Source organism: Myotis brandtii, unplaced genomic scaffold (assembly GCF_000412655.1).
Source record: "Myotis brandtii unplaced genomic scaffold, ASM41265v1 scaffold1384, whole genome shotgun sequence".
Lineage (NCBI taxonomy): Eukaryota > Metazoa > Chordata > Mammalia > Chiroptera > Vespertilionidae > Myotis > Myotis brandtii.
This window is the reverse complement of record NW_005354938.1, coordinates 239,941-252,096: the sequence shown is the minus strand read 5'-3', so window position 1 is coordinate 252,096 and position 12,156 is coordinate 239,941. Positions and strand designations below refer to the sequence as shown.

General features: G+C 36.5%; 1 protein-coding gene across 12 annotated transcripts in view; it reads right to left on the bottom strand.

Moving 5' to 3' along the window:
- CNOT4 (CCR4-NOT transcription complex, subunit 4) overlaps positions 1 to 12,156 on the bottom strand; it is a 151,352-nt gene that overhangs the window by 75,144 nt on the left and 64,052 nt on the right. For 11 of the 12 annotated variants that reach the window (XM_005860689.2, XM_005860691.2, XM_005860690.2 and 8 more), the window contains exon 2: positions 6,026 to 6,291. In XM_005860689.2, the coding sequence (XP_005860751.1) occupies positions 6,026 to 6,199 (174 nt within the window). In that variant the 5' untranslated portion in view covers positions 6,200 to 6,291. Of the gene's footprint in view, positions 1 to 6,025; positions 6,292 to 9,753; positions 9,836 to 12,156 lie in introns of those variants that run through there. The other variant, XM_014535137.1, reaches the window with a different exon arrangement.

Sequence of the window (12,156 nt, the reverse complement as noted above, 5' to 3'; positions counted from 1 at the left end):
CTCTGAGCACCATCATGGGCTGCACTTAGGGATTGGGCCTGCCCTCTGCCACCCGGGAGCAGGCCTAAGCCAGCAGGTCGTTATCTCCTGAGGCCCAGACTGCCGTTATCTCCTGAGGGGTCCCAGACTGCGAGAGGGCACAGGCCGGGCTGGGGGACCCCCCTCCCCCCACCCTCCAAGTGCACAAATTTTTGTGCACCGGGCCTCTAGTTGTAGTATAATGTGACTACTTTTCTGTACAAATATTTTGTGTCTCTACAGTTATTAACTGTGTTTTGTCTGATTATATTTCTGTGTGTTTATTCAACCATCAAATCTCCTCCAACTGCTGAAATGGCCTCACAAGACATTTCTTTTGAAAAATACCAAATATTCTTTATCTGGGGCACAGCTGTCATCTTTCCACATTATCCAAGAATCCCATTGCTCCTCCGATCTGTTTACCTTGCCCCATGTATTGTTCTTTCTTCTTCATCCCCTCATGTTGGTGGGGCATATTCTCTAGTACAGCAGAGTCCCCAGAGAGTGTGTATGAAAGGTAAAAAAAAAATTGAGACCTTTCAGGCCTGAAAATGTTTTTGTGCACCTTTCCCTTACACTTAATTAACACTTGACAATATATGGAGTTCTAGGATGAAAATAAATTTACTTCAGAAATGTCTGTCTTGCTTTTGAGAAGTCTGAAATGATTCTGATTCCTGGTCTTTTATGTATGACTTTTTTTTTTTTTTTTTACTTCGGAAGCTTGTAGAATTTATCTTCAGTATTCTGATATTTAAAAATAAAAAAGTTTGTGCCTGGCACTTGATGAGACTTCTTAATCTGGGAAAATGTTTCTCTGGTCCTAGGAATATTCTTCAATCATATTTTTTACAACAATTTTCCTTCTGTAATACTAGAACACAAACTTATTTGGTATTTAACCTCTTAGATTGGTCATCAAATAAAGCTTTATCTTCTCTCAAATATTCTATCCCCATTGTATTTTTGCACTACTTTTTAAGAGCTCTTCTCAACTTTTATCTTCTCTTTCCTTGAGTTATTTCTGCTATCGTATTTAACTTTCAATCATGGTGCTTATTGTTCATTAAATTTTTAATACTATCCTGCTGCTGTTTCATGAATGCAATATCTTTTACTATTTCTGAGATTAAAATAATAATACCTTTGCTAAGGTTTTCATTTATTTGGACAGTCTCTGGTTTCCATGTGAGTCAATGTTGTATGATGCTATGTCAGTATACCACCTGTGTTCCCACATCTGCTATCTCCACCAGGTATTTTTCTCAGAAATGCTGCACTAAAACGATATACACAGACAGTCTAAAGAAACACTAGGTAGCCTATGCCATTATTTAAGAAAGCACTAATGTCCGTTTGATTCCATTAGGCACAACAACTAGCACCAAACAGAAGCACTAAACAATCTTGGTTTTTAAAACCTGCCATCTCTCTGTTTTTAAAAGCTATTAAAGCAAAGAGGCCCTTTCTGCAAACAGGCAGGTTTCACCTTGTGAGCCAAAATCAGGAGCTTACTTAAACTAGCCCCCTACCTGCATCTCCAAGTTTATTTAATGATGCCAATTTGGCATTTTAAAGTGGCTTCTATAGGCTCTCTCCCTGCAGGGTTGGACTGAAGTAAATGGTAGCTTCGTGGTCCTCTCCAGACTTCTATCAACCCAGATGGTTTTCCTCTGTGTTAATACAAGCACTGAGGCTGGTCTCCAGAGAAATAAATACTTGCTGGTCCCTAAGACAGGCAGCTTCACAAATATTGTGCTTAGTGTTCAGCACATTCTCTGGCAAGGCTAAGCCAGGTCTCAGTCTCTAAGACTCTGTGTGTGGACTACATTTTCTGCTTTCCATGACCCATTCCAGCCATGAGACAGATACAAGCAAGGTCTGGTAGTCAAGAGATGAAGAAGAGAGTCTGGAAGCTGTGATTCCACTAAGCCTACAACAACAACAAAAACTCTGAAAATTTACTCCTGGGTTTTTTTTAACACTACCCACCCCAATAAATGAATGAATGAATGAATGAATGCCTCAGTTAAAGATTATAACTTGGAGACCCAAAAGGAGGTCATCTAATATTTTTTCTATATGGATTTTTTCTATAAATGTTGGAGAGCCTTGGTACTCATCCTTAGAAAATCTCTCACCTTTTCTATTGACCCTCTCTTTCTTATGATCTCATCAAGAATCATTATCTATATATATAAAAGCCCAGCAAACGAACGGCAGAACGACCAGAACGACTGGTCGACCAGTCGCTATGACGCAAATATTCCTGTCTATTCAACAGCTCAATGCAGGAGCTGCCCCCTGGTGGTCAGTGCGCTCCCACAGTGGGAGTGCCGCTCCGCTGACCGGGATGAGCAGCTGATCCCACAGCAGGAGCAGCAGCTAGCAGGCCCAGGGTGAGGCCGAGTCTCTGCACCTATCAAATACCTGAGACAATCCAGACTCTGGCCTGACCCCACCAGCTGATGCAGGCCTTCTAAGATGTGTTCCAGAAAGAGCACAGGGAGCTGTCTTGATGGCTGAGGATCCTGGAGCACGGCTGCCCTGAACATCCCCAATGGTGTCACCGACCTGGCATCACACATCAAGGACATTCACCGAGTGGCTTTGGGATGCAAAGCTCTCCGCCAGATTCCTCCAGGACACAGAACATGCCTTTACCCAAGACATTACCCTGAAATGTCAGCTCAGGCTAATTTCCTCATCCAGCAGCTGCTCAGAGGGCAGGTCCACAGCTGCTCAGCTGAAATGAGCAGCACTCCCACAGCAGGCCGATCCCCAAAGGCCACGCGTCCCCCCGCCCACCACCAGTGCACAAATCCATGTACCGGGCCTCTAGTTTTAGAAATAAAATTCTATTTGTTGATAACTCCCAAATTTATATCTCCATATCAGAAACAAACTTGAATATTCCCGTCTATTCAACATATTCAATTAGATTTCTACTAGGAATTTCAAACTTAAATATCAAACTGATTCCTGATCTTCTCAAAAGACCTATTCTTATTGTAGTCTTCCCCATCTCAGTTAATGGCTATTTTTTACTTCTAGCTGCTCAGTCCAAACCTTGTAGTCATCCTCAATTCTTCTACTTGTCCTGCAAAAGAAGACTAAACTTTATGAATCTTCGTATGTCTGAAAAATGTTTTATTATGCTTTCACATCTGAAATTGAGAATTCTTTATTCAAAGTTATTGTCACTCAAAAATTTGGAAACACAAATTTCTCAGTCATTTTCTTTTCTATGGTTGTATAACAAAAACTCTGGTATCATTTTATTCTTCTTCCTTTGTAGTCATGTATTTCTCTCTCACAAGTCTTTAGAAATTTGTCATTATTCTCGATACTCTAAAATTTCACAATTAAAATAATATATAAAAATAAAATTTCACAATTATATAAAGTTGTTGATCTTTTTCAGTCATCTTGCTTCATACTCACAGAGCCCTTTTAAAGACAACTACTTTTCATCATGAAAAATTTTCTACTTTAGTTCTTTATTTCTCCCTGTCCATTCTTAGTTCACTGCTTCTGAAACTTCTGTTAGCAGATTAGAACCAATAGATCTTTTGTGTTGCTTCACTTTTCTTTCATCCTTTCTCTTTTTTTATTTTTTGCACTATATCCTGCAAGAAAATACTCAACACAATCTTCCAATTTACTAATTTGGTCTTGAAATATATACATTCTGTTCTTCAGCCCATCTATAAGATTATTCATTTTCAAGATCTCTAAATATGCTTTTAAAAAATGTTCTTTCTACATGAATATGTCATTCTCTCTTACCTCTTTGAGAAGTACCAATGACACTTTTAAAGGTTTTTGTTTGTTTGTTTACTTATATTAAGTTCTTCTATTTACTGATGTTTGTGCTTCTCTTTCATAATGTTGGTTTTTCTGAAATGTCTGTTGACTCTTATTTGTTGTACATGTTTACATGTAAGAATTCCGTCAATCAGTCTATAAATGCTATTTGTTTACTACAGGATGCTCTTTCATGACTGCACAGAGGAGAAATTCCTGGACAGGGTATGTCAGTAATTCATCTTCTGACCATAGGCAACCCAAGTTCCTCTAGGGTATTTCTATCCCAAATTTATAATCAATGTTCCAGCTAGAGAGCATTTTCTCTCCCATGTGGTGTAAAAGTTGGGCTGGACTCATATGCTGCTCGAACCCCATCCTCAAACAACTACACCGATATTTTTCATAGGATATTGAAGCACCGCTATTCTTACCTTTTTGTTTTCCAGCAGTTTCTCCTGAATATGTTTTTTAGCTAATGCTTCTTTATTAAAATTGATCCCAATGGCCTTCTGTCATTCATATTCCTCACACTCCCTCGCTCTCCCAGGAAGACACACTTTATTGATAACCAGCTTTGCTAAAGTTAGTTTTATTTTAATCTTTAATTTATTCTACTTTTTTCTCCACTTTCTAAGGATATGAGGTAATTCTAAGTAATCCCTTAAAATTGAAATGAATTTCTTTGCCATTTCCCCAAATAACTGATTTTTGTCTAATGACAAGTTAACAATTGGTCTTTTATTAAGACTCTACTTCATAACCATACAAAGGAAGAGAGAGAGAGAGAGAGAGAGAGAGAGAGAGAGAGAGAGAGAGAGAAAGAAATGTCATGAAGTCAATCACATTCACAGCTTTAGAGTCTTGGGTTATCCTGAAAGTTACCACTTTCAACAAAATAGTTCACTATGATCATCTTCTTGTGAAATGACCAGGAACTAATTTATAAAATATGACTGAATATTTTAAACCCATTACCACAAATTTATTATAGATTTTAACCAAAGCTAATGTTAAGATTTTATTTTAAAAAATGAAATGATATACATTAAATATACATTATAAATATCTATTACATGTTATATATACTATATATGTGTGTGTATGTATATATATACACTATATTAACACTTAAGTAGATTTGTTTTACATTCATGTAATGTATATTATATAACCACTATACTTTTTTAAAAGCTAGATAATGTATTGCCTTCTAAAATAAAATTCCTCTGGTAAGGAAATTAAAAAAATTTTTAAAAAATAATCTAGGTATCTAAAACACATTTCTGCTTCCTCAAAATCTGGTAGTAATTAACATAAGAGCTCTTTCAAATGGATACATAGAAATAAAGGTTTAAATCATACAGACATTAAAGAGAAGGCAAAAATAAATAATTGCATGAAGCACTAAGGTCACAAATAAAGTCCTTCAAAACAGAAATGCAGTGATCCTACTCACCCTAATAGATCATTTACTATACTCTGTCGCACCACCTGCTTATTAAAACAACAAAACCCAGAAAATATTAAAAATCATATTTAAAAATTTTTTTAATATATATATTTTATTTCAGAGAGGAAAGGAAAGGGAGAGATAGAAACATCAATGATGAGAGATAATCATTGATAGGCTGCCTCCTGCTCACCCCCTACTGGAGATTGAGCCCACAAACTGGGCGTGTGCCCTGACCGAGAATCAAATCATGACCTCCTGGTTCATAAGTCGACACTCAACCACTAAGCAACACTGGCCAGGCAAATCACAGATTTTTTTTAAAGAGTTAGAAGAGACTCAAAAGACGTATCTGAATCACAAACCCATATTACCACTAGTTAATGTCTATGGAAAAGTTTCTTCAAAGGCACAGTTTCCTTACGTGTACAATGGGGATAGCATTATCAGCCTAGAATTATCATAAGGACTCAAGAAATGAGTTACTTTCTGAACCAAGAATTCTCTCCTATTCTGTACTAGAAAATTAAAGTATATCCCTCACAGATGTACTATTGAATGTGTTTTTCCAATTTTATACCATCCTATCTAAATTCTTTGTCTCTCTACTCCTAATCCTCTTAAGCAGACAAACTGAAGGTCAACCAAGAGGTTATGTGACTTAACCAAAGTCATATACTTAGGAAACAACAAAGCCAAGAATTTACTTACTCATACATGGACAAAAATTATTTAAGTATTTACCTTTCTACATGCAGGACAAAGCCCATTTTCATCAGTGCGAATTCGATGCCAACAAAATCGGCAAATCTGGTAGCCACAGGTGCAAGGGAAAAAATTGATATCATCTATCTCCAAGGGCTCCATGCAAAGAGGACATTCCACAGGGTCTTCCTTCGCATCAGGACTGCGAGACATCTTCACGTTTATTAAACAGCAGCAAAAGTTTATAATAACTTAAGGGAGAAATAAGTTCAGCACTGATAATTAAAATGTAGAACTTCAAAGACCTGCATGAGAAGAAACAAAATATACAGTTTACTACTGGAAAAAATAGGATTTTCTACAGTCAATAATCATTTATTAAAAATCTTAATCAGATCAATCTTTGCTATCATCTCAGAATAGATTTCAGAATGGAATCCTGAAATTTTTTGCAAGTCAAGAGAAAAAACCTGGCATTATTAACTTTTTGGGGGTTTTTTTTGTGTTGTTGTGTTTTAAATATATTTTTATTGGTTTCAGAAAGGAAGGGAGAGGGAGAGAGAGAGAGATAGAAACATCAATGATAAAAGAGAATCATTAATCGGCTTCCTCCTGCACTTTCCCCACTGGGGATTGAGCCTGCAATCGGGGCACATGCCCTGAACAAGGAAACAAACCGTGACCTCCTCATTGGTAGGTTGACACTCAACCACTGAGCCATCCCAGCTGGGCAACTTTTTGAATTTAATTAAAAAACAAAATAACTTTCTTTTTTCTAGACAAAATATTTATTACTAACCTCATAGTAATCATATCACATTTGAGGGGAACAAGTATATATAGAAGCATCTTCAGCATTAAAACACACAGTAAACTGTCTTATCCTTGTCCTAAACGCTAGTAATACATAATACTGCCACATAACTAAAGGAGCAAGATATCTAAAATGTATCACAATTTACAAAATAAGCCTAATGAAAAAAAAAAGGCTCAGTCATCCAAAATCACATGTTAATATCAAATCCTTACCAAAGAAAACAAAGGCTAGAGTAATTTAAAAATGCCATGTAATCTAACTGTTTACAATTAAATATGTATAATATGTCAACGAAAACTTCTGGGAGAATAGACACATATAAAACAAACCAATAAAAATTAAATATTGTATTTTAAAAAAATATTTTTATTGATTTCAGAGAGGAAGGGAGAGGGAGAGAGAGAGAGAGACATAGAAATATCAATAATGAGAGAATCATTGATCGCTGACTCCTGCATGCCCCCTACTAGGGATCGAGCCCGCAACCTGAGAATATGCCCTGACCTGGAATCAAACAGTGACCTCCTGTTTCATGGGTTGACACTCAACCACTAAGCCACACCAGCCAGGCAATAATGTATCTTTTTAGATTATACAGAGTTGAAAAGTTTAGGTAACAATTTAAATTTAGGTTAAAGCCACTCTTAAAACATTAGGATGGAATCACTATTTTAGGTTAAAAAAATTATAACCTCCAAGATATAACAATGCAATCCCTATCAAAATAACAAAGGTTTTGTTTTGTTTTACATAATTTGACAAAATGATTCTAAAGTTGACATGAAAGAATAAAAATGCATGAGAGTTGCTTTGAAACTTCTGGGGGTGCGCTGGGAGAAATATGGGCATTTGCGCTATCAGATATTGAACTGTACTACAAAGCTACAATAATTTAAATAATTTGATATTGGTACAAATATGAACAAAAGGTCAAAGAAAATAAATTTTAAAATCTAGAAAAAGAACCATAAATTTATAAACTTTAATATTTGATAAAAGTGACATTACAAATCAATATGGCAAGGATGACCAATTAATAAGCAGTAACAGGTCCTAGCTGGTTTGGCTCAGTGGACTGAAGGGGCCTGGGTTCGATTCAGATCAACGGTATATGCCTGGGTTGCAGGCTCGATACCCAGTAGGGGGCGTGCAGGAAGCAGCCTATCAATGATTCTCTCTCCTCATTGATGTTTCTATCCCTCTCTCTCTCTCTCCCTTCCTCCTGAAGTTAATAAAAATATATTTTTAAAAATAAGCAGTAACAGGATACTGGTTGATGTACTTTAAGAAAAAAAAAGACAGTATTGCCCGGCTAGTGTGGCCCAGTGATTGAGCATCAACCCATAAACCAGGAGGTCATGGTTTGATTCTCGGTCAGGGAACATGCCCTGATCTCCAGTAGCGGGTGTGCAGGAAACATCATTGATGTTTCTCTCGCTCCTCTCCCTGAAGTTTGATCAATGATTCTCTATCATCATTGATGTTTCTCTCGCTCCTCTCCCTGAAGTCAATAAAAACATATTTAAAATAAAATAAAAAACAGTATATTTGTCACACTACCATCAAAATAAATCCCAAATGATCTGCCTAAAGAAATATACATTGAAATAAACTATTAAAGTGCTAGAAGAAAAAAATCATAGAATTTTCCAAATCTTGGGATACAGAAGGTCTTCCTAAGCAAAAACAGAAATTCAGAAGCCCTAAAATAGGGGTGGGCAACCTTTTTGTGAGTGCGTGCCAAAACCAGCAAAATCTCTGACTCAAAATTCTTCTGCGAGCCAACCCTAATTTTTTGAGAACATGTTACGCCTACTTGATATCTCTTAAGGTGTACATATGTGAAGAACCTTGAAGAAATAATAAAATTCATTCGAGCGACAAAAACACAGTGTATGATGATGAACAATGCATTTATTTTTTAATGTATACATGTACACTGATAGTCCGACAGAAAAGACAGAAAACTTTATGACTTCGTTTGATATTATCAGTGGGACTTTTGCTGCTGCATCACTGATGACAGAGATTTTACATCAGGTTTATATTTCGTGACCTTTAGAGATATGGACGAGCTACTACTTTCATCCGTCAGGCTACTCCTATTACGAGACTTAACAAAATTCATCACTGAGAACAAAGATTCACAAGCATATGTGGATGAAACCAAAACACTGGTCGGATCTAGGAAGGCAGGGAGAGTTAAGGCAGAGGCATAAAAATTGCTCTTCCCCTCTCTCGTCAATCCATGTCTATGGTCTTTAAGATAACTTGTTATGTAAAATTATTTACTTATCTAAGATGCACCTACACTGAATTTATCTGAAAAATAAAAAAGTTGATATTAAGAAAAAAATTGTAAATGGAAGATTATAAGAGAGGGTTTTGCATGCCAGCAAAAGTTACTGGCGTGCCATGTTTGGCACGCGTGCCAGGGGTTACCCACCCCTGCCCTAAAATAAAGATATATGATCAACTTAGCAACATGAACAAAAAACACATAAAATTAAAGGCAAGTAACAGAGTAAAGGATATATATACACTATATGTAATGAAGGGCCAGTGTCCGAAATAATTAAAGATATTGTGTAAAGCAATTTTTAAACGGCAAATAAGTCAAAAGAAAACATGAGAACAGAATATGAGTAGTTCACAAGAATTATAAATGATTACAATATATGAAATGGTGATCAACCTTTTCAGTTTATAAACAGTAAGACAGCATTTTCCCCACCAGCCTGCCAAAGAAGTTACTCTCCCCACAAAGTAGAAATTATCACTGATCTACGTTCCTCTTCCTTAAGAAGAAATGGGAACACAATGAATACCTTGCCTTAAATTGCACAGCTATTTGGTGGTGCAGCCTGGATTCATTCCATGAAGTCAACCCCAGAATCTGTGTTACAAACCACTTCCTTATACCACCTAAGAATCTGTCCTACATATTCACACATGTGCACCAAGTATTCTGATACGTTTTACAGCATTGTTCATCCAAGTAGAAAACTGCAAACAATCAGTTGGGAAATCATTATGTAAATAATTATATAGTTATAATAAAGTAGATATGTGTGTGTTGTATCAGAAGATGTCTATTATGCAGTGTTTTTTACTATTGAAAAGTAAGTTAGAGACTAACATATTTGATTTGTATCTCTAAAAAAAATAAAGCACTTGTAAAGTTATACACCAAACTGTTACCATATCACAAAAGACAAAATGGAGGAAAGTAGACTATTAAGTTATTTTTTTGAAAAATCTGTATTATCTGAATTGTTAAAACAAACATCATTTTTGCCATTCAAATGGCCAACTTAAAAAAGAGAAATTACTTTCATCTCATTTAGGAAAATTAAATATGACTTTTGTTAATAATTAGCAGAAAAATGAAATATCTTCCTATAATTATTTCAAAATAAAAATATTTAAAAACAAAGAAATCGGCCCTGGCTAGTGTGGCTCAGTTGGTTGGGTGTCATCCCATGCACAAGGAGGTTGCCGGTTTGATTCCCAGTCAGGGGCACATGCCAGGGTTTCGGGCTCTATCCCCCGAGTAGGAGGCATGCAGGAGGCAGCCGACTGATGTTGATGTTGTGCTCTCACATCACTGTTTCTCTTTCTCTCCTTTCCTCTCTCTAAAAAACAATCAATAAACTATTCTGAAAGAGGGAGGGAAGGAAGGAAGGAAGGAAGGAAGGAAGGAAGGAAGGAAGGAAGGAAGGAAGGAAGGAAGGAAGGAAATATGTATTTATAAACAAATAAGGCATCTTGGTTTGCAGACCCAGTTTTGCCACTATCAGTTTCCTCATATATAAAATGAGGGGTCTAGAGCCAATCTAATGCTCCTCCAACTTGAATATCAAAAAACTTACCTATAGAAAATACAGACTCAAACACTGGTTCCACCAACAGGAAATTAAACTAAAATAATTGAGGGGTGCTGTCTACACTTCTAATATACTTTTGATTATAACATTTTATTTATATAACCACAGCTTATTAGAGTTTTAAGTGAAGTAATTTATGGGATGCTGGAAAGGAAACAATATACGAAGTTTATGAATGGAAAAGCTTTCTAGAAAGTAAATTACTATAAATTAAAAATGACATATTAAGGCTATGCTTTTTAATTGCTCTTTTAGTTTAAAAAAGTTGGGAAGAGGATGAATCTTCCAGTTTAGAGGGATAAAAGGGAAAAAAATAAAGACAAACTAGCAAGAAGTCCCTTAAGGTGGTTAACACAAAACCAAATACATTTTGTACACTTCTAGCACCATGGAGAGATGCCATGCAAGCCAGTGGCCAAATGCCATGCATCACACAACTGGTCAAATATAGGAGAGAAATCTGATGTGGTAGAAACACTGGAACACCACGTAAAAGAACTGACTTCTGTCTCATCTCTTCCACTAAGTATCTGTATGATTTTGGAAGACACTCAAAAGCTCTAAGACTCAATTTATTCATCTGAAAAAAAACTAAGAGACACAAAATTTAATGGAATTTCAAGTAGAGAGAAATTTCCTTTATGTAACCCCATTGAACTAAGCTTTTAAAATAAACTTTGAAATCAACTCTCTCCCTTCCAAATATCTTTGCCAGGATTTTCATTTAGGGAAGGGTAATTTTTATTACAAAAGCTAGTTAACTAATATTAAAATAAAACAATGAGTTGAAACAGTACAACACAGAATACAATAAGGTACAAGACACAGAAATAAAAGATGATTGTAAGTGGAAAAAGGGAAGTAAAGCCAATGACTTTCTGGATGAGGTATGAGGGTGATAGCACAGAAGTGATCCATTTTTGATTTGGTAATTAATTTTGCCCCCAAAAAATAGTTCCTTTTCACATATACAATTAATCCTCACAATGACTTGGTAAAAACATACTATCCTATCTAATAATAGAGAATCATGGTAATTAACTGTAACTTCGCTACCCGTCCCACTGGCTAATCAACGAGATATGCAAATTAACTGCCAACCAAGATGGCGGCCGGCAGCCAGGCAGCTGAAGAGAACATGAGGCTTGCTTGCTCCAGTGACGGAGGAAGCCAAGGTTCCCCGCCTGCCTCCGCCCAGCTCTGAGCTGCTCTCTAAGCAACTATGTTGCAAATATAGAAGCTAAACAATGCCCAGAAACCTGCTTTCAGTCAGCCGGGATCTCAGAGCTGGAGTCGCAACAAAGTTTCAAATACAGAAGGTAAACAAAGCCCAGATACCTGATTTCAGCAGTCGAGGTCTCAGAGCTGTAGCCGAGCCTCAAAGCTAAAGCTGGCTCTCAGCTCCAGTGACAGCCATAGAAGGCAAATAAATCCCAGAATAAAAAAAAAAGAAAAAAAGGAGAGGT